General features: G+C 37.5%; 3 protein-coding genes across 3 annotated transcripts; all 3 read left to right on the plus strand.

Moving 5' to 3' along the window:
* The first annotated feature begins 4,585 nt into the window (after positions 1 to 4,585).
* LOC147536363 (uncharacterized) lies at positions 4,586 to 5,668 on the plus strand. Its single transcript, XM_086640299.1, has one exon. The coding sequence runs from the start codon at positions 4,586 to 4,588 to the stop codon at positions 5,666 to 5,668; it is 1,083 nt and encodes a 360-aa protein (XP_086496425.1).
* Positions 5,669 to 6,814: 1,146 nt separating this feature from the next.
* Positions 6,815 to 12,390, plus strand: LOC147536364 (protein disulfide isomerase-like 2-3). Its single transcript, XM_086643259.1, has 10 exons — positions 6,815 to 6,901; positions 7,279 to 7,572; positions 8,180 to 8,338; positions 8,796 to 8,909; positions 9,415 to 9,572; positions 10,883 to 10,982; positions 11,073 to 11,249; positions 11,499 to 11,644; positions 11,748 to 11,894; positions 11,985 to 12,390. The coding sequence occupies exons 2-10, from the start codon at positions 7,450 to 7,452 to the stop codon at positions 12,160 to 12,162; spliced, it is 1,302 nt and encodes a 433-aa protein (XP_086499385.1). The 5' UTR covers positions 6,815 to 6,901; positions 7,279 to 7,449; the 3' UTR covers positions 12,163 to 12,390.
* Positions 12,391 to 15,897: 3,507 nt separating this feature from the next.
* Positions 15,898 to 21,631, plus strand: LOC147536365 (EH domain-containing protein 1). The gene is made up of 16 exons (XM_086639813.1): positions 15,898 to 16,310; positions 16,444 to 16,523; positions 17,298 to 17,366; positions 17,441 to 17,498; positions 17,672 to 17,727; positions 17,821 to 17,857; positions 17,965 to 18,023; positions 18,392 to 18,505; positions 18,713 to 18,815; positions 18,914 to 18,963; positions 19,383 to 19,511; positions 19,595 to 19,846; positions 20,008 to 20,087; positions 20,626 to 20,752; positions 20,833 to 20,976; positions 21,057 to 21,631. Exons 1-16 carry the CDS (start codon positions 16,226 to 16,228, stop codon positions 21,240 to 21,242), a joined length of 1,629 nt encoding a protein of 542 aa, XP_086495939.1. The 5' UTR covers positions 15,898 to 16,225; the 3' UTR covers positions 21,243 to 21,631.
* The last annotated feature ends 467 nt before the right edge of the window (positions 21,632 to 22,098 follow it).

Raw genomic sequence — 22,098 nt, forward strand, 5'->3', positions numbered from 1 at the left:
TCTGAGAAATTTGTTGTTGTACAAAAAAAAATAGTTATTGTTGGGGAGTGGTAACTAATTAATCATTTATTGGATTTGCCTTCGGGACTGCTAGCAGTCATAAGCAAAATTTAGTGATTATTATAGGACAAATGCCAACAGCAATTTATCAAACAATGGGCCATTATAATTTAACAAAGAAAAAGGTTGTTTGTGAACAACTACAAATGGTAGTGGGTTCTAACATTGATAGAAAATGTGGAGGCAATTTTAGTATACTAAAAAAACTAGTCACTAAAAACCAAAAATACTAATCTAAAAAATGTGGGTTTAGTGGTTTGAATTAATCTAAGATTCTACATGAATGTTTATATTGTGTTTCATCACTTTTCAATTCTCAAATTTGGCAATCCTATGGATTTTCTAAGTTAAGCGTGAGTTTTTAATAGGGGTGTCAACGGGTCGGTTTCGGTTCGGGTATTTAACTACCTAAAATCGGAACCTGTAAGCTATGCTTTAAAAAGCGGCGCCTAGGCGCCGCTTACACACTAATCGGCTAGCTGCCGATCGACTAGCACTCGGTCAGCTAGTCGATTTCAGCAGCCGAGTTAGCCGGCGCCCAGGAGCCGACTACCCGGCTGGCTAGGCGCCGACTAACTCGGCTCGGGCAGCAGCTATTTTTTTTTTTTTCAAAACCCCAACTTAAAGTTAGGGTTTTAATGTTCTTTCCTTATGCAGCCGTCCCCCCCTCTCTCTCTCTACTACTTCTTGCCCTAATAGGCTATAGCAGCAACCATTGAAGATAAAAGAAGAAACGTTACAGAGAGAATTAGAGGAGAAGAGTAAGAAGTTCAGCAACAGTCTCCGTCACCTTCGATTTCCTTCTCAATCCTTTCATCTCTTTTCTTCCTTATACACTGATTTGTTTCTCTCTCTATCTTTCTCTCATGTTTAGTGTTTACTACCTGCCTCATCTTTCTCTCTCTATGTCTGTCAAAAGTAGGTGAAAAGATACCACGTGATTATCTCTCCCTTCTTTCTCTCTTGGCTGCTGGCACTATACGAAAGAAGTTCTTCCTTCAATCTTTTCTTTTATCAATAATAAAAATAGTTTAGAACTTTAGACTAATGAGGAACCTATGTATTATTATATAATATATATTATATATTAGTTTAATGTTATTATTATTATTATATTATATAATGTTATTATTATTATTATATAATATACATATATATATATATATATATATATATATATATTTAACCGATTAAATCCGACTGGTGCCGTTGTAGTCCCGACTAGTAGCTAGGCCCGGGTCTGCCGACTAGTCCCGATTTCCGATTTTTCGAGTGATGTGACACTAAAATGTCACATTTGGAGAGCCTAACTTAGACTAATTATTCCTTTTCGAGTGATATCAATAATATTTTATGTGTTTTTCATGTTAGATACCTATTTTGGAGTTAGACATGAAAATCGGAATAAAGGGAGCGAATCATCACTATCATTTCATGTGCCGAAAATGAGAGAAAAAGACTTCAAGCAAATCAAATGACAAGTATAGTCAATGACGAGTCCGACGGTGAAAACGGTATTCAATTCGGAGTCCGGACGGGGAAGATGTGGAAAAAAGAAGTCCGAGGGTATTCTAGTCCGTTGTAAGAATTTGAAGATGTAGAGACAAGGATGGAGGCACTCTCTTTGTTTCTAAATCAAAGCCCAAAACCAAGTCCAAGCCCAAGAAATATTAAGAGAAGAAGAATTGGGTAGAGATTTTATAGGCACCCATTTGTGGTCTAAAGACTTAGTCAAGTTTGACTAAGTCTAGGGTTTGACTCAAGTTAGAGTAAGGGGTCAAAGGCTACTATTCATCTTCTTCTTCATTCATCAACTACACAACTTGGAAGAGAGAGAGGCAAAAGGGGCTAGGGTTCTTCATCACCAAAAGAAGAGCTTGAAGTTAGAGAGTTTGAAGAGAAAGACAAGAGAGAAGAAGGAGGAGTGCCGGCCAACTTTGGCCGGCACACCAAGGTCGCGGGAGCAGCCGAGCTGCTGCTCGGGAAGCTTCCCGAGCTCGAACAGCAGCTCGGACGGAAGCTTCCAGCAGCAGCGTCTCGGGCCAGGACGGAAGCTTCCATGAGATGGCCGGCACGGGACGCATCCTCAGTAGCACGGAACGCAAGCAGCAACGGGACGCGAGCTCCATAGCTGCTGCCCGGGATCTTCAAGTGCTCGGATCTGCTCATCTTGCACGGGACAGCTCGGGTATAGCACGGGACGGCTAGGGACAGTAGCTCTCGGCCCGGATCTAGCCATGTTTGGCCGGAACTTCATCATTTGGCCGGATTTGTTCTCAACTTGGCCGGACTTTTTACGACTTTTCCGGCAACCTTTTTGATCCGAAACCTTAGGGCTTTTGTTCCTCTCATCCTTGGCTTGCTTCCCATGTGGTTTGATTTGATTTTGGGTGAAAAATCTCTAGAGAGAGAAAGCTAGGGTTAGCTTTAATGGAGGTTGTGTTCTAAATGGAGAAGATGATGGTGGTCGCTATGGGGAACCCAGAAATTACTAAGGGGAGATCGGCTGCAACTAAAAACTCTTATTTTCCGACGATCTTAGCCTCGAACCATCACCGAAAAAGGGGGATTCTCTCACCATTTTCTTTCCATTTCTTATTCAATCACCATGTTAGCTAACTTTAGTGTATCGATTATATGAGATGAAATGTGATGAATTCGTGATTATGTTTAATATGATTTGATGTTTTGATTATGAATTGATGTTCATTTAATTCGATTATCGTTTTGATCGTATTTTCATGTGTCTTGTCAAGCACTTCGCATAGTTAATAGACGAAACGAAGTATTCGATATCGATCGTAGTCTAAGTCATATTTTCATGTGTCTTGTCATGCACTTCACATAGTTAGGCGACTAGACAACACTTTCGTTGACTCGGGATTAACCGATTATGATGTTTGTTTGACTAAGTATGATCTCCGGATATACGTAGTGCTTATAGACATCACTTTAGGAGTCGAACATCGATTATACTTTGAAACATTAGATCGGACTACACATAGTCGTAGATTTATCATTATGGATTCCCGGACTTCGACACCTCTCTCGATTATTTGTTGCCCGAATCGAGTCTTACCATCTCCCGACTCTTGTTCCCCCGACACTTCTCTCGAATCTCTCTCGTCCGTTTACATATATTACTTAGTTAGTTTTATTTGTGTTTCTTCTCTTGTTTACTTATTCGATCAAATACCCCCATTATCTTTGTTTCTTTCCTTTTTAGTCTAAGTTAGCTTTTAATATCTAGACCGAGGGATAAGACCCTTCGATATCTAAACTACCTTCCTATCCTTGGATCGATCCCGGCTTTGCCGGATTACTACTTGATACCTCCGCTTGGGTGTGCAACCTTTTCGGGTGCATCATCGAGCTTAGCCTGTAAGTTGTAGGGTTTCGGTTATTGACGGTTCCGGTACCGATACCTTAGCAGAAAAATCCAGAACCGAAACCTTTAAATTTCTCGGGTACCCATCGGATATCGGGTACCCGTTGGGTATTCACAAAATTATATAAATTTTTTCTTAAAATAGAAGAATATGCATGAATCTAATGAAAAGAAATACCCTAAACGGCATAAATTCCTAAGTAAATATTTCGGGTACAATAGTTGATGAGTATAAGATATTAGAGATTAGGGAAATCAAGAAAGAACAATTGAACCTTTAGGTTATATTAACTCATTCACCTTTAGAGTTTATAAATTAACTTTCAAGTTTCAATCAAGGAAAAGAGGATTTCTTTCAACAAAAAAAAAACAAAAAAGAAAAGGAAAAGAAGATTTGAGATTAGAGAAATTTCACAATTTTGAGTAACTTTTAGATTTGAACTTTTGGGGGCTTAGTGAGTTGGTAACTTGGTGGGAAAAACCCTCATTTACAAGAATCCTATATAATCTAGGGTAGTTTTTCGTACAATCTCGGGTACTCGGCGGATATACCCGATTAGGACCCTCCTCTTAATCGGGTCCTATCGGGTCGGGTGTATCCATTTAAGACCCGATTTCCTTAACAGATCTCAAACCTATACCCGAACCTACCCATTAAGACTCGGGTCGGTTCGGTTCTCGGGTAAAGGGATACCCATTGCCGCCCCTAGTTTTTACGTTCTATATATGAAATCGAACTAGATTTAAAAAAAAAAAGGAATTCTTCAATCAAATTTTCAACTTTGTAGCTATGAGATATATCTAAATTTGAAATAAATATTTGATTTGCACCCATGAATAAGGGTTTCAGATCTCTCGGCCAGAGTTTCAGACGGTAAGGAGAGATAATGGTGATGGTACTTGTTGCAACATGATGTAGATCAGAGAGAGATTTGTTGGGCAGGTGTCTCGCCACCCGCTTTGTTGATCTTCTTGTTTTAATGTAGTTTTCTCTTTCAAAATAAAATGCTGGGCACAAGAACTCCACGTACACATGATAAAAAAAGAAGTTTTATAGGCAATACTCAAACCTGAAGGCAATGTGTTTTTGGGAAATTTTAAAGGCACTCACCATTTCTATTATATATACTCACATCCATGGTAATTTTTGTTGAAGTCAAAGGAGATTTTGATGATGCAAAAGTTCAGGCTATCATGAATATAATGATTCCACAACACCAACAGAATGACAAATTAATTTGGAGCTGTGTTGAGAGTGGAAAATTTTCAACAAAGTCTTACTATCAACAAATAAAATCAACTCCGATTGTCACAGAAGAAGCTTATAGTTTTCCATGGAAAATTTTCTGGAAACAAAATAATATGGCCCCTAACATTCAACTGTTTATATGGAAATTGGTTCATGATGGGCTCCCAAATTTAACAAACATAAGCAGTAGGGTTGAGAACATACCAAATTACTGCCGACTTTGTGATAGACAGGAAATAGAGACTAGGGACCATTTATTCAGCACCTGCAGCAAATTTAAGGAGCTTATTAGCTACATAAATAAACCAGATCTTGAGCATCTCACCACTGATCTTCTCGGTACTCTTAAGAAGCTACTATTGAAGGCAAATGAAAATAAATTGTGGATAGAGGCAACTTATCTTCTATGGTCATGGTGGAAAACCAAAAATGATGTCATCTTCAACGAAACCACCATTGATATAATAGGCTACTGGAACCGTACAAAGGAATCTCTGAGGTATGTTACTTATACCCCCATTTCTACTAACCCTAATCAACTTTTGCAGGATTTGCAATGGATTCCACCACCAGAAAATGAAATAAAGATCAACTGTGATGGATCTTTTCGTTTCAATGGTGGATCGTGCGCAGCGGTGGCAAGGGACAGTACAGGCAACATCATCAAGCAAAAAACGAAGCTTATTACACCCTTAACTGCCTTACAGAGCGAAATGGAAGCCATCTTTCTAGGTCTGGAAGTAGCGGCTGAAATGAGATTGGATAAATATATAGTGGAGACGGATTCTAGGGTTATGGTGGAATTAATCTCCACCGACGATCCAACAATCGCCTGGCGTTTATGGACGACCGTGATGAAGTTAAGAGAAACCTTCTCTACAGAACACGTGGATATAGTGCACTGCCCACGTTTACAGAACCAGTTGGCCCATGACTTGGCTGCTTCTTGGTTCGATCCTCCGAGAATATAGTTTCTTGGAATAGTCCCTGATGTTAACTTTTCTTACAGTTTGATCCCGTTTTTGTAATGGATTAACGCTGTAATCTCTTTGGGTTTTATGTGATTTCCGTTTAAAAAAAAAGGAGATTTGGTTGTGGCCGGTAAAAATGGTAAGTGTATATAATATTTCTCATGTGTTTTTCGTCCAATATTTGGTCAAAACAAGATGATTAAGGCCAGCGCTTTTGGGAAAGCTAAATAGTTTCCGGGGTGTGAAGACTTGGTCAAAAATTGGTCAATTTTGTTTGACAATTTTATTTAGGGGGAAAGCAAAATACTTCTCCACCTCACCTCTCTCTCTCTCCACCTCACCCCACTCTCTCTCCACCTCACCTCTATCTTCTCCGATTAGGTCGCCGGCCGGAAAATTTTTCCGGCCGGCGACCATTAAAAAAAAAATAACAGACCAGTTCCGGTCTGTTCTTCAATAGACTGGAATTCCGGCGAAGGGAAACCCTTCGCCGGAGTTTCTAGAGAGAGAGAGAGAAAGTGATTTTTTTTTCTTCATGGTCGCCCGGCCGGAAAATTTTCCAGCCGGCGACCAAATCGGAGAAGACAAAGAGGTGAGGTGGAGATAGAGTGAGGTGAGGTGGAGTGTTTTTTTTTTATTTCCCCGGAAAATTTCTAAAATTCTACATATTCCCTTTAAAATTTCACACCCCGGAAACTATTTAGCTTTCCCCAAAGCGCTGGCCATGATTAAGTATTGCCATATACAATTCCATCTTTTGAGGGTGTTTATCACCTTTTTTTTTTCTTTTTTCCTCACTCTTCGGCAAAAAATCGTCGGTTGACAGTCTAAAGCCCGCGTCCTTAACTAAAAAGGAAAAGAAACTTTTCTCATCTTCTTCTTCATCTCCTTGTCCTCCTCCTTGATTATGCTCTTCCTCCTTCATTCTTCTCCTCCTTGCTTCTCCTCCTCCCTCATTCCTTTATTCACCACCGACGGTCTGGATATGGGGTTCTTCCCCACGACAAATAGAGAGAGAAAAAGAAGATGATTTTTTTTCTCTAGGTCGTTGGTCAGAGATGTCCGTCAGCGACTACATAACGGTGTCAAGTGTGTCGGGTCAAACAATAATTGGTTTTAGGAGCATTGTTTTTAACAAATTTGGACATTGTCTATAGAAGTTTGTCAATAAAAATCTTGTTTGCCCTTAACACTTCTCCTACTAAAACTGGACCTTAATGGGCGTCTAACAAGGTTAGGGCCATTTATTCTCGAAAATATGAGATCGGGACAATTTATTCTCGAAGGTGACTCGAAAACAATGGTGGAATTACTCTCAGACGAAGACATCCTCCCTCCATGGAGGCTGACTGATGATATTTATAGGTTGAGAAATAGGGTTTCTCAACTTCAAGTAGAATTACAGTTCTGCCCTCGTATTTCCAATATAGAGGCTCATAATCTAGCGCAACTGACTTTAGGTCCTCAGACGTGAGATAGTTTCTCTTTCGTCCTTTCAGTTAACTCCGTTATCTTATGTATCTGATTATTTTTGTACGTTTAGTCCTTGTGATACATTTGTATTCGGTTATCTTAATGAAAGCTTAATTCAAAGAAAAAAAAAAAACAAGGTTAGGGCCATTTAATTTAATGTAACTAATTTTGAAGATCCTTTGACACGTGTCGACTTCTAATTCGTAAGTACACGTGTCTGGATCCCACAGGGTTCGGTTGTATCATCATTCTCCGGTGAGATTTGGCTGTATCATCATCATCTTCGGTGAGATTAGTGAGGTAAAAAAATGTCACCAGCCTTCCCAATCAGTCTGATCGTATTTCTTCTGTTTATAAGTTCAGGGGTTAATGCACTCTACGGACCTTCATCACCTGTTCTTCAGCTAACTCCATCAAATTTCAAGTCCAAGGTAATTTGATCCATACCCTTACTCTGTTTCCTTCCTTTCTCTTTCAACAAATTCATACACAATCAGACTAAAGTTTCAATTTTTTGATCAAATTTAACCTACCCATGTTGTCAAACACATTAGATTTCTCGGATTGATTGTCACCCTCATTGAAGTTACATGATTAGATATAGCTTCTTTTTGTGATTTTAGATCTGGGTTATTGTTTAAACTGATAATCATGAATTCTAAGTAGTCATAGTAGTTAATTACCAAAACCAGAGGGAAATCTTAGCTAATATGCCCCAGGATATAATAGTGGTGTGATTCTCCTTACCTCAACTTAGGGGTGTTTTTTCTTCTTATTGTCTGAATCTGACTCGTCTGACTCAAATGCATCCATAATCAACTTGAATTAGCTATTCAGATGAGTCAAACGAAAAGAAACCAACTGAATCTTGTTAAATTCAATTCAGACCTCGAGTTTGATTTCAGAACTAACTTAAAAAACACCAGACACTACCTTAGTACAAAAGGAAAGCAAGAGAGATATCCTGGATTGAGCATATATTAGCTTTTGGATACTACATTTTTGGTTGTTTAACAAGGGATTTGGAAATCGTGGCAGGTTTTGAACTCGAACGGTATTGTTCTGGTTGAGTTTTTTGCTCCTTGGTGTGGTCACTGTAAAGCTCTGACACCCATTTGGGAGAAGGCAGCTACTGTATTGAAAGGTGTAGCTACAATTGCCGCTCTTGATGCTGATGCTCATCAGTCACTTGCTCAGGTTTGGGATAATTTAGTTTCGTTCTTTGTTTTTCAGTTTAGAGATGTTCTTTATGTTCAAATAATGAATTTTTCCGTACGATCTTTCAATAAAATCCCTTTTCCATTCCTGCCTGATTTATTATCCAACTCATAACCTAATGGCAATGAGCCCCCTCCCTCCGTGTGGCTTCCTTTGTGCCTAACACATGTCTGTCTTTTGGGTCACTTGGAACATGTAAGCGTTGAGCCTATCACATGTGGGTCTAGGTTATTAGAATACACGTTTCCCTCTAATTCTGATACTTTGTTCTTCGATATATGCTACTTGAGATCTCTACAACTCGTATGTTCTCGGTTCTCCCGAAAGTGCCACCTTACTGCTGAAACTTTTTTTTTTTTCCGTAGCTCATGTCTCATGCTTCAGCAATTGCGTCGCCAATTTACTTATGCTTCTTAATACTATTGGTTTTATGCAGGAATATGGAATTAAGGGATTCCCGACTATCAAGGTGTTTGCTCCAGGTAAGCCTCCAGTAGATTATCAAGGAGCAAGGGATGTCAAACCAATTGCAGAATTTGCGTTAAAGCAGGTCTGTCAAGAAAGCTAACCGGGTAGTTGAAAGTTTTGATTTGTTTATTTTCTCCTTATTATCTCATGCTTGCAGTAACTAGATCGTTTCTTTTAAGCTCACTAACAAAACTAAGACCAGAGTCATCAGACAAGGAGATGCAAATAGATTTTCCTTATAAATTTTCACAGAAAATATATGGGGTGCTTGCTTGCTGGGCAAATGATGGGAAAGACTATAATGACAAATAAGATAGAATTGTTTTCTATAACTAAGCTTACTCGCTTGGCTTATTCAGTTATCCCTTAACCCGAGGCTAGCACAATTGAAAGATAGAAAGCTTTCACTTGTACATTGTGACCAATACAGTTTTTAGTCGCTGTTTACAGCTCTTCAGTTGAATGTTAACTTACAATGATACATAGATCTTGTTTATCGGTGTGTTCTTTTATGGTCCTTAACTTCAGTAGTTCCCAGCAGAAATTCATTCTCTATAGAACCACTAAGGTGCTGGACTTGTGTGCAGGTTAAGACACTCTTGAAGGAACGCTTAGATGGTAAGACTGCTAGTGGATCAAGTCAAAAATCCGAACCAAGCGCATCTGTGGAACTGAACTCAAGCAACTTTGATGAATTGGTCGTTAAAAGCAAAGAACTTTGGATTGTGGAGTTCTTTGCTCCTTGGTGAGTGTTCTTATTCATAGTGAATACCTGGTTTGAGACATTTTATGGAAAATGGTTAAGATATAGCTCAGGTGTGGACTCTTTTTTCAGAGATGTTGGGTTTAAATGCTTTCACCAATACTGAATGAGTGGTGTCAAGATTCTAAGGTTAAAAACTTGGGTACTTGGAAAGAATGAGGTCTGTGGCTTCCTGAAAAGGGACTCACAAATTCACAATTGATTACATATGTCATAGTTACTGACTTATAGTTTTGAAGTATGCGGCTGAACTCAGGGTAGGATATTAGTCAGTCGGTTGACTTGGGAGTAGGAGATTAGTCGGGTGTTGGAGAAATGAGAGAACCCAAGTCTCGTACAAGAAATCTCGATACTATGTATCACATATTTCGTGAAAGATCAAAAGGCTAAGCACTGTTGTTAATTAGCATCACTTAGGTGAAGGTTGCTTGTAAATCGATGTTACTAGTTAAAAGTTGTGGAAACAAATCACTACAACCAAAATATCATTGTTTTACTTTAAACTGGTTAGATGGTCAACTTCACTTGAGCACCAAGTCTAGGAGTTCATCGCTGTCGAGAGGTGTCGGTCAATCAACTTTGTTTAGTCTACTAGGTGGGTTCACGATTAGCAAGTAACTGGAGAGTATGCGGGTAGATATACCAGGGGTGGCAATTTGGTCCGAACCGGTGGGTTTTTTCCCGAATCCGCCCCTAATGGAACGGGTTTTACCGCCCCGTTTATTAAATGGGACGGTAATGGTATGAAGATAAAACCATTTACTGGGTTCGGGGCGGGTTTGGGATTAGGTAGTAAAACCCGCCCCGCCCCGATTATATATGTTATGTATTATATATACAATAGGATTCTAAAACTTTTTATCTTATATCATCAATTTAACTATTTTATATTTTATATTATGTAATAAGTTGTAGTGTTTATAGTTGATAAAACCAAAATGTTATAAAATTTTGTTCATAATATTTATATTATTTTGATTAATCTAACTTATTTGAAATAAAAATATGAAATTTATATTTAAATCCGACCCGCCCCGCACCGTTTCATGTTAAACGGGGCGGGGCGGGTCGGTAATGGTTAAGTAATTTCTAATCGGAATGGGTATGGTAATTAAATACCCACCCCGGTTAACTATTGGGACGGAAATGGTAAAACCCATTTACTAACGGGGCAGACTTGGGAAAGAGGTAACCCGTCCCAAACCCGCCCCGTTGACATCCCTAGATATACGGGTTTCTTTTGACTTAACAATACATGTTATTTGATATTTACTACTTGTATATTTTTTCAGGTGTGGTCACTGTAAAAAGCTAGCACCTGAATGGAAGAAAGCTGCGAACAACTTGAAAGGAAAAGTTAAGCTTGGTCATGTTGATTGTGATGCTGAAAAGGTAATCATTATGTTCACAAACTTATAGTTTCCGTATTTTTTCCCTATATCGAATTTCCACTGAGATTTGTGACAAGATGGGTTTTTCCAGTCTCTGATGAGCAGATTCAAAGTTCAAGGCTTCCCCACCATCTTGGTCTTCGGTGCTGACAAAGACACGCCAGTTCCCTATGAAGGTGCAAGAGTATCTTCAGCAATCGAATCATTTGCATTGGAGCAACTTGAGACGTATATTTCTCCCCCCGAAGTGACTGAACTAACTAGTCAGGTAAGCATTTCTTTCCGGTCTTCTCAATCTCAACAAGTGAGGGCATACAACCTTCGTGGTGTCATTCTGCCTGGTGGCCCGCCCTGGGACTGGGCTAAGATTTCAGCCATCGGGTTATTTCAGTCCTGCCCGCATGAAAGACCCCTCCCCCGAATAGCACTATACAAACTTGACCAACTAATTCACTTTTTCGGGTTTTTTCATATGAAATAAAAATGAAACAAAATATAATGGTGATTTTTTCTGCAGGATGTGATGGATGAGAAGTGTGGTTCAGCTGCAATATGTTTTGTTGGTTTCTTTCCTGACATTTTGGATTCGAAGGCAGAAGGAAGAAACAAATACATTCAACAATTGTTATCAGTGGCTGAGAAGTTCAAGAGAAGTCCTTACAGGCAAATTAAACTAACCTTTAGAGTTATATTTGGCATCTATACTTTCTATCTCTGAAGTTTCGTATTAACTTGACCCTAAAGTTATCTTTTATCTATTTTGCAGCTATGTTTGGACGGCTGCAGGTAAGCAACCAGACCTAGAAAAGCAAGTTGGTGTGGGTGGGTACGGATATCCCGCTTTGGTAGCACTAAACGTGAAAAAAGGCGCTTATGCTCCACTACGAAGTGCTTTTGAGCTTGACCAAATCAAGTAAGTAACATTTTCTTATCACATTGTTCCTAGTATCAAGTGGTCTTAAGAGGAAAACAAAAACCCTAAACAAATCAATTTGATTTTCAGAGAGTTTGTGAAAGAGGCAGGACGAGGTGGGAAAGGAAACCTACCTCTAGGAAGTGTTCCATCGATTATTAAAACAGAACCTTGGGATGGTAAAGATGGAGAAATTATTGAAGAAGATGAGTTCTCTCTTGATGAGCTCATGGGAGGTGAAGATACTACAAACAAGGATGAATTGTGATATGATAACAAGAGTAGAATTTAGAAGTATGAACGGGGAGTAGAAAAAGGAATACACCCGATTGCCCGTTTAGAAGTTTACGAATGTTTTTCAGTTCGTAACGGCTTTTTGGCTTCGTTAGTTAGATCATATGTTCAACTTATATTAACATTTTCCACATAGTATTAACTTTATGTCTTTATAAATGCTTAAATTAGCAATAACATACTTCACACTAATTCCCTTGAATACTTGTTCAAATTCAAATTTATGTCTTTATAAATGATTGGTGTAACATTTGTCCCAATACCAACCCCATCTTCTCTAATTTTAGGTTGCACCAAGATCCATTTATCTTAGGTTTACTACTAAGGAGTATATGACTTTTCTCCTGGCACAGGTTTGACCTAGACTACTACTCACTTTCTTAACCTGTCAACCTTTCCCTTGGTGCTAATTTGGTGTTATATTGATTTGTGCAAGTTAGAATAGTCATATAAAATCATTAGAAATCCATAAAAAATTGACATCCATTTGTGGTTATAACTTAGCAAGATAAATCTTAACAGTCGGACACTCGGACTCGACACCCCACAAACTAGTAAGTTGAGGACTAAACAGCCTACTACTCGAAATATAGGGACCAGATGGGAATTAACCCTTATTTGACCATATACTTTTTTTAAAGGATATTTGTCCATATAGTACTTGATACTTGATAGGTGGAGAAGTGGAGTAGAACCTTTTTTTTTTTTTTTTGTTAAGGAAGTGGAGTAGAACCTAATAACCCAATCAACAACAAAAAGAAATAATGTTCACTTGATGGTCAACTATCTTTTGGCTTCAAACAACATTAATGTTCACACTTTAGGATAGATTGGAGTAGACCTAACAAAAAACAATGAAGGCTCAAATTATTTAAGCCTGGTTTTTTTTTGTTGAAAATATTTAAGCCAGGGTTGGCACACAAAAGAAAGAAAGCAGATTATGAGAATATGAATGATATTATAGGATGGAATGGACCAGCCTTCCGGGCTGCTTGTGATACTGTCCGCTTTGACACACCTGAGCCTCACGGTTTTAAAAGGTCTCACTAGGGAAGGGTGCTTAACCTCTTAAGAGGAGCACCACACTCCTGTCTCCCACCAATGTGGGATTGCTTTACAACAAATGACGTATTGTAATTTATAGTAATAAAAAAACTTTACTTTACACTTCAACCACAAATATGAAAGGCCGTGGTTTTGGGGAATAAAGAAAATTCTCCGGGGAATAAAGACTTTTCTTAAAACTAGTCAAATTAGATTGACTTTTTATGTTTCTTTTTATTGCTAAGGGGCTTCTAATTTTAGAAGATGCTATAAAAAAGGTTCCTCCGTCTCATCAACTCTCTCTGCCACTTCATCTTCTCGACACCTCATCATCTTCTCCGGCGAAAGTCGTCGGCCGGCTAATTTTCCGGCCGGTGACCTTCAAACATAATTTTTTTATTTTCTCTCTCTAATTTTTTTTTTCTTTTCTCTCTCTCTAGATCAGATCTCCATGAGCAGTAGTAACAAAAAAATAAGAAGGGTTGCTTGGTCAATTAATTCAACGTGAACTAGTAGTGTAGGAGCTCAATCTTTTATTGCTCTCAGACAACCAGATGGATGAATGACTCTAAAAGCTTGTAATGATTAGTTCATATAGGATTATTGAACTGAGGAAGATTGATTTTGATTCTTCTTTCCTGAATTCAAACTTTGAATATATTAATGGGTTTATTATGGTTTTATGCAACTATTGTTTTACCACAAAGTTAAGGGAAAGTATTGAATCAAGTTTTAGCAAGTGGACCCTGGAATTCATGATAATGGAAGGCCAGCGCTTTGGGGAAAGCTAAATAGTTTCCGGGGTGTGAAGACTTGGTCAAAAAGTGGTCAATTTTGTTTGACAATTTTATTTAGGGGGAAAGCAAAATAGCTTCTCCACCTCAGCTCTCTCTTTCTCCACCTCACTTCTCTCCCTCCACCTCATCTTCTCTCTCTTCTCCGATTAGGTCGCCGGCCGGAAAATTTTCCGGCCGGCGACCATGAACAAAAAAAAAAAAAAAAAATTTTTTTTACTCTCTCTCTCTAGAAACACCGGCGAAGGGAAACCCCCTTCGCTGGAGTTTAGAGAGAGAGAGAGAGATGTGAGAGAAAAAAAAAAAAAAATTTCATGGTCGCCGGCCGGCGACCTATCGGAGAAGAGAGAGAGAAGATGAGGTGGAGGGAGGTGAGGTGAGGTGGAGGGAGGTGAGGGGGAGAGGTTTTTATTTTGAGCCATATTCCCCATAAAATATGTTTCCCCGGAAACTTTTCAAAATTTTGCATATTCCCTTTAAAATTTCAAACCCCGGAAACTATTTAGCTTTCCCCAAAGCGCTGGCCTAATGGAATGTTAATTATCCATGACCTAATAATATGAATTCTAAAAGGAAACTTGATTTGAAAAGGATGATTGGTTAATCTTTATTGGACGAGCTCGCTATTTGCATACTCAACAAACCGGTGTTACTAAGGAAGACTTCAACTTCAAATCTTCAATGATTATCCTTACTCAGATAATCTCAACCTTCCTCGACTACTTCAAGATACAACCGTTAATCTCACGAACAGACCTTCTCTCTCTAGATCTGTTCTAGAGAGAGAAAATAAAAATAAAAGTTTTTTTTTTTATGTTTGAAGATCGCCGGCCGGAAAATTGGCCGGCCGGCGACTTTCGCCGGAGAAGATGATGAAGTGGCAGAGAGAACAGAGGAGAACTTTCAAAAAAATGTATTCCGTATTCCCCATAAAAATTTATTCCCCCGAGAATTTTCAAAAAAAATCTGGATTCCCTCGAGAATTTATTCCCCAGAGAATTTTCTTTATTCCCCAAAGCCGCGGCCATATGAAATCAAAGACTGGATTCCTTTGTAGATTATTGGGTTAATGATTTTAATAAGGTCACATTACATTGGGGAGAGATGAGATTACTTGAAATCACATTCTAAAATAGAGTTTGGCTGCTGAAGTTGAATGAGGAAATGCATTTTGAAGAGGAACATATGAATTCCAAATCTAGGGGCCGGATAATATTTTTGGATTCCGTTTCCTTTAGAATCGTCAATCAAATAAATTATGATCACAATCAATTTCTACCAATTCCATTTCTCGCTAAACCATTCCACATATTACGGTATTGCAAATGTTATGAATCACATTACATAATTGTTTTCGTTGTATTTCATTCTCTTCTCGCGCGCCAAAAATGGGAAATCGCCAAAAATGGGAAATCCCAAACCCAGTAATCTACCCACTATGGTGTTAAATCCCCACTTCTTCGCAAACTTCTACTTTCTATGGAGATTAAAGAATCGTAAAGTAGAAACCTATCATTTATTAATTCTAATATATTGAATATAAACAATGACATTTTAAGTAGTTACTCAGAACTTTAGAGTGTACATGTGGTTTTAGAAATCCCTTCTCTTAGAGAAATCATATTTAAGTAGAAATTCTCGCACATTTTCATGTACCAAATACCATTTCATGAACCGATTCTTGTAACATCATTCCGTCCCGCCCTTCAAACATAGAAACTAAAATTAAATGATACTCCTTGAGAAATGCTATTAGGCCGGAAATGGAGGCCAACTATAACCCGAACACTGATCTAGACGGCTCATATTAGTATTGGCATTCTTCTCTCTCCATATTTAGACTAATAGGAGCCGACAACATCAACTTCGGAGTCTTTTGGTGGGCTTTCGTTTTCAGCACAACTAACATTTCTAATTTCTATACTAGTAATTAACAACTTTGTGATAGAAGAGACGTTAATTTTCGGCCTGAAGTTATTAAAGGGTATTACAGTAATATCAAGTCCTCTGAGTCTTGATGATTTCTCAAGGTTTTAACATTTCTCGTTAAAAACGCAAAGCGCGAAAAAGTGTTGAAAAAGAAAACCTCAATCTTCTTCTTCTCTCTTTCTCTCTCTCTCTCTAATTTTTGAAATTTCAAATCTACAGTGAGAATCTCTTCGATCATCTCTCTCAATCTGAGAATCTCTCTTGATTCATATGGAGATTGTTTCTGGTCCGATCGGTTCTTGCTCGAAAGAGCATCAAAAGATCTACCAGGAATGGTTTAATTTCGCTGATTCAGGTTAGTTTTGTACCATTTCTGTTAATTTCTCCTTCTTCTTCTTCTTCATCATCTGCTTTCTCTTTCTCTATCTAAATATCTCTTTATCTCTCTAACTTTTGATCTAAGACTTTGGGGTTTTTTGTTTATTCAGATGGAGATGGACGAGTTACTGGAAATGATGCTACTAAGTTTTTTGCCATGTCTAACTTATCTCGAGCTGAATTAAAACAGGTTATTTTAGTACCATTTCAATTCATGGGTTTCTATTTGTTTCCCTAATTTGTTTACTGGGATGTCTGGATTAGGGTTTTTGTTTCTATCTATTGTGAATATATTAGTTGGGTTTCTTTTTTTTTGTTTGAGATTCATATAATATCTTTTCACTGAAGCCTATAATTTGTGCAAGTAATTAGTAAATGATAGTCAAAATATCTGAAGTTGTAGTTTTAAAGCTATGTTCTTGTGTTGGTTCATCGAAAAATTTGATGGAAGTATCAAAGATTGAAGTTTGTTATCAAAATGTTGGATGAGCTGTTTTTAAGGGCTTGTTGAAGCAAAGTATCAATTGATTCTTATTATTGTTACACATGGTAGTTGGTTGATATTGAGTTAGTACGCCATTGTATTGTATTTCTTGAGGTTGGGATATAGATGCCATGGGATGACTTGCCTATTTAGGTTCTAAATAGTATTGCTTAGAAGGGCGTACGAATTTTGTCCTCTTTAGCATCTTCTCTATATAATGGGAGTGAGTGGTCAAAGCCTTTTCTTTTGAAAAACAAAAGTCTATTTATAGTAAGAAATGCAATATGTTCAATACTGATTTTGGAGATTGTTTTAGTTATTGAAAGGTACAATTTCCTTATATTAGGTTTCTTATACTTACCCCATATTTCATGTCTTAATGTGGCAGACATTAGCACATTTACTTTTCTTCTATGGCAAATTTAGTAATGATTTTACATTAAACAATCAACTTCTCTCTCTAAATGTCCATATTTCAAGGTATGGGCTATTGCAGATACCAAACGACAAGGGTTTCTTGGCTTCAAAGAGTTCATTGCATCCATGCAGGTCTTAATCGTACTTCCATCTATATTTGTATTGATTATTGATGTACCTCGTACTTACTAATGTTTAATGTACAGCTGGTTTCGCTGGCACAAGCAGGGAATGAAATAACGGAGAGCCTCCTCAGCTCTACAGGTAAGCTGGGATGGGAGCAAGTTGGTTTAGTTTTCTTCTTTTCTCTTGGCATATACTAAGTGGCCTCTGTCTATATTGGCATTGTGATGTGCTTATATTTATGGATTTTATTTTGTAGTCTTGCTAAATTCATATCTACTATTACTCTGGTTAACACACTTCTTCAATTGCAGCTGACTTGGAAAATTTGAACCCTCCAGTGATGGAAGGTTTGGCAGCACTGTTAGCTGTAAGTGTAGGAACTTGTTTTCTACTTGGTTCAGAAGTTGTCATATGTCTGCATCTGTTAACTTGTTTTCTTTATTGATCAATTACATTTCAGAAAAGACGTTCACCCAAGAAATCTGAGCCTGAACTAGGTAAGGACAAGGAATTATTTAGATCTAGATTTTCTGAGTGTTATTAGTGTAAGGACCATTTGTCTGATTGACTCTTTGTATTCTAAACTTCTAACTGTTTGGTGCAGCAATTACAACCCAAACATCTGCATCAGCTCTTTGGTTTACCTCAAAATCTACAAAGAAGGTTTGTGGTAGTGGTTCTTTGCTTCTCAGATTTTTTTCTGCATTTGGGTGATACTTTAGTAGTCATACTTAGTACTCATCGTGCTAAACTTGTATGGTCTTTTTGAGTTGGTATGGTAAAGTAAGCTGCTCTCTTGCTTTTTGATTGATAATAGGATGCTTTACTTCAGATAATGAGTCTAGAGCGTTGCTGAGAACATTTTGGTTTTTATTGGTAGTGTTTGTGGCGTTCATATGGAAAAAGGAAAAATGGTTCTATTGTGTTTCTTATTTACTTTATGATCTATTAGAATGATTCCCATTCCTGTCGCGAACTCTTGATTTCATTCACGATTATAGATAAGGTGTCTTACGTTCTTATGTATTCAGGTGCCTCTAGGCTCCGTCACATCGATAATTGATGGATTGAAGAAGTTATATATTGAAAAGCTAAAGCCACTGGAAGTTGCATACCGATTTAATGATTTTGTATCTCCATTATTGGTGAGTGAACTTTTATCTAAATTTTCAACAGGTTCTATCTTGAGTAATTCAGAAATTTGGTGAACTTATTGTTTCCTTCATTCGTTGGGGGGATAAAATATCGTTTATTTGTTAAAAGGTAATGACTTATTGTGTGCCCATGATATTTACTAAACAAAGATACTTCAACCACTTATTTTAAGATATTCAATTCTGTTCATTTTGTAGACAAACAGTGATTTTGATGCTAGACCTATGGTCATGCTTTTGGGCCAGTACTCTACTGGCAAAACAACGTTCATTAAACATTTACTCAAAAGCGGTTATCCAGGTAACTTAAACCTAGTGGGTTGTTTCTCCATGTTTTCTTTAATTGAGAATAAGATATGCAATTTTTATGTCTATTTATCACATTATTTCTTGGAGCAGGATCTCATATTGGACCAGAGCCTACAACCGACCGATTTGTTGTCGTTATGGTATGCTCAAACTGTTATTGTTATCAAGTGACGTTCTTTTAATTTAGGCTTTACATTACTTATTTAAGGAAGAACATTTTTTTTTGTTGCGGCTCGAGAACAGTAATTAGTAGCTGCCTTGGTTAAGTGACGGACCGATGAGCTGATGTATTAGTGTTAAATTAGTATACATAGTTCAAATTATTGTCTTTGAAGAAAAATAGTTCACAACTATAAAGAGTTTAGGGATCAAGATGCTAAGAATTTGGTTCAACAACAATATGTAGGTTTTATCATTAAAAACTGACAAACATTAATTGTTCAGTAGGCATTTCTTTATACTCATGCTCGATGAATATTGCTTACTATAGAAATAGAACTGGTTTTGAGTGATAGTGAGTGATAGTATACTTATTAGTTTCTGGCATTAATATGTACAGTCAGGACCTGATGAAAGGAGCATTCCTGGTAACACCATTGCGGTTCAAGCGGATATGCCATACAGTGGTCTTACATCATTCGGAACTGCATTTTTATCAAAATTCGAGTGTTCCCAAATGCCACACCCAGTAGGTTATCTCTACTTCAAATGAGACGTCGATTAGTGATCCTTTTTAATTACTCATACTCATTTCTTTTTTAATGTCTGAAGCTTCTGGAGCATATCACGTTTGTCGATACTCCTGGAGTTCTTTCAGGAGAAAAGCAACGAACGCAGAGAAGCTACGATTTTACTGGAGTTACTTCGTGGTTTGCAGCTAAGTGCGATCTTATTCTTCTTCTGTTTGATCCTCATAAGCTTGACATTAGTGATGAGTTTAAGAGAGTCATTGGATCTCTTCGGGGTCATGATGACAAGATACGTGTGGTTCTAAATAAAGCAGATCAAGTTGATACCCAACAGGTAAAAATGTTCTTAGTCATTTATGATCTAACTGTTTTTCTCCCTTCTTATTGATTTTGGTGATATAATCGCTGCTACTATTGATTTTGATATCAGATGTAATGTACTATTGATTGTAAATAATTTGACAATTGTTGTACTGCTTTGTATTGATATTGCAGCTGATGAGAGTTTATGGAGCATTGATGTGGTCATTGGGCAAGGTTTTGAATACTCCCGAGGTTAATCGTGTTTATATTGGGTAAGCTACTACTTCTTAAACTCCTCTTCTTTTACATAGTAGGAATCGATATCTTATTCTTTTGAAACTTTGACTAGTATACAATAAAAAGGAGGAAACCCCATATATGGTGCGTGGAAGTTGGGACTAGGAATGTCAATCCCATATGTGGGACTTGCTTGTTCTAAATTCTGGTGCTATTTTGCTCGTGCTAAAGAATCCAAATATAGTTGAGGGAAGGAGACCTAATATTTTGATGTTATGCAAAATTAAGAAAATTGATATTAATGACATTATTTTTGTATTATACCTTTCGGGGATGAGGCAATTCTCAGACCTTAACATGTTTCTTTTAATGGAAACGAGATGAAAGACACTATATTTTACTATTTCAGATTGTCATAATCCCTTCCCCAACTAGAATTATGGTCTGAGAAAATTAGATATTTGATATTCATTTGCAATGAGAGCGGTTCATGAAATGATTTTCTTGGTTAATTCCGCCTGAAGTCAGTTGTTTTCTCATGTCTATTATGTTTCCATCTTTGGACCCCGGCAGATCATTCAATGATAAACCGGTAAATGAAGCAGCAATCGGCCCACTTGGTCGAGAGCTTTTTGAGAAGGAACAAGATGATCTTCTTGCTGATTTAAAAGATATTCCTAAGAAGGCTTGTGATCGTCGTGTAAGTCCACCGTTCTTATTCTGACATTGTTGTTGTTACTATTATTTGTCATGTTAAGTTGTCACAATTCTGAAGTGCAGATTAACGAATTCGTAAAACGTGCGAGAGCTGCTAAAATTCATGCCTACATAATCAGTCATCTCAGAAAAGAGATGCCAGCAATGATGGGCAAGGCGAAAACTCAACAAAGACTCATAGACAATCTAGAAGATGAATTTGCAAAGGTAATTCATCTCTTAAGCCCTCTAAACCTCTCGAAGATACTAAGAATCCAAATATAATTTCTTATTTTCATGATTTATAGGTTCAAAGAGAGTTTCATTTACCAGCCGGGGACTTCCCCAACGTAGACCATTTCAGAGAGATCCTCGGTGGATACAACATTGATAAATTTGAGAAGCTAAAACCGAAAATGATTCAAGCAGTGGATGACATGCTCGGTTACGACATTCCCGAGCTTTTGAAGAGTTTCAAGAACCCTTACGAGTGAATAAAATTACAGGTCAATTGATACAACACTCTCAAGCTAAAGGATGGGCAGTCACGCAGGTTGGAAGTCTTTTCTGACTTCTTAAACTCTCTTATTCGTTCTATTCTATTATATGGTTTGTCCCGAGTCAAATACTATATATATTTAGACACTTCTGTTATAAACTCATAATCATCATTGACGATTGTTCAAGTTTCCTGGTTGAATTTCATATATCAGGCGAGGAAGACTTTGTATGTTGTTTTGTCCAGGATCTTGGCTACGGAAAGAGCGGTAGACATGGCTATTGTGAGAGGGATCAAATCAATCGTCCTCATTTTCTGTTTGTGATTGTATAACGAAATGGCGGAGAGAATTTTTAAATAATAGTATTGAGTATTTAGTTTCTTTAATGCCATTTCTGAAACAGTTTTACCATGGTCTGAGTAAAAATTACATTTGAACTAGTTTTAATGTCAGGGAAGTGTCAAGGCACGCTAGGGTTTCTTCAAAGCAACACATGGATACAGGCACTCTAAGCTCACATACATTACCTATGCACACAGCTGTGAACTGTTAAAAAACAAAAAGAAAAGAAGATGAAGGGAACAGACTGGCGGTGGGCAACTAGTTTCCTACTCTCAAAGTCTCACTGCCACCACCACCATGAACCACCACTGTTGCCAATACTACCACCATAATCGACTCCGAGCACTATCTTAATCACATTTACATTGAGAATTACAATATATATATATATATATATATATGTATATATATAATATATATATGTATATATTATATGTATATATTATATATATATATATATATATAATATATATACATACATATATATATATATATATATATATAGAGT

Source organism: Eschscholzia californica, unplaced genomic scaffold, assembly GCF_041429995.1.
Source record: "Eschscholzia californica isolate CP2 unplaced genomic scaffold, dmEscCali1.0.p SCAF_5, whole genome shotgun sequence".
Lineage (NCBI taxonomy): Eukaryota > Viridiplantae > Streptophyta > Magnoliopsida > Ranunculales > Papaveraceae > Eschscholzia > Eschscholzia californica.

What these genes read in the sequence shown, in the direction of transcription:
- LOC147536364 (XM_086643259.1), top strand. Translation starts at nt 7,450, where the DNA reads ATGTCACCAGCCTTCCCAATCAGTCTGATCGTATTTCTTCTGTTTATA. An exon ending in CAGAATTTGCGTTAAAGCAG is followed by an intron (nt 8,910 to 9,414) that starts GTCTGTCAAGAA and finishes ACTTGTGTGCAG; the next exon opens with GTTAAGACACTCTTGAAGGA. An exon ending in TGACTGAACTAACTAGTCAG is followed by an intron (nt 11,250 to 11,498) that starts GTAAGCATTTCT and finishes TTTTTTCTGCAG; the next exon opens with GATGTGATGGATGAGAAGTG.
- LOC147536365 (XM_086639813.1), top strand. Translation starts at nt 16,226, where the DNA reads ATGGAGATTGTTTCTGGTCCGATCGGTTCTTGCTCGAAAGAGCATCAA. An exon ending in CCTCAAAATCTACAAAGAAG is followed by an intron (nt 18,024 to 18,391) that starts GTTTGTGGTAGT and finishes TTATGTATTCAG; the next exon opens with GTGCCTCTAGGCTCCGTCAC. An exon ending in ATCAAGTTGATACCCAACAG is followed by an intron (nt 19,847 to 20,007) that starts GTAAAAATGTTC and finishes TTGATATTGCAG; the next exon opens with CTGATGAGAGTTTATGGAGC.
- LOC147536363 (XM_086640299.1), top strand. Translation starts at nt 4,586, where the DNA reads ATGGTAATTTTTGTTGAAGTCAAAGGAGATTTTGATGATGCAAAAGTT.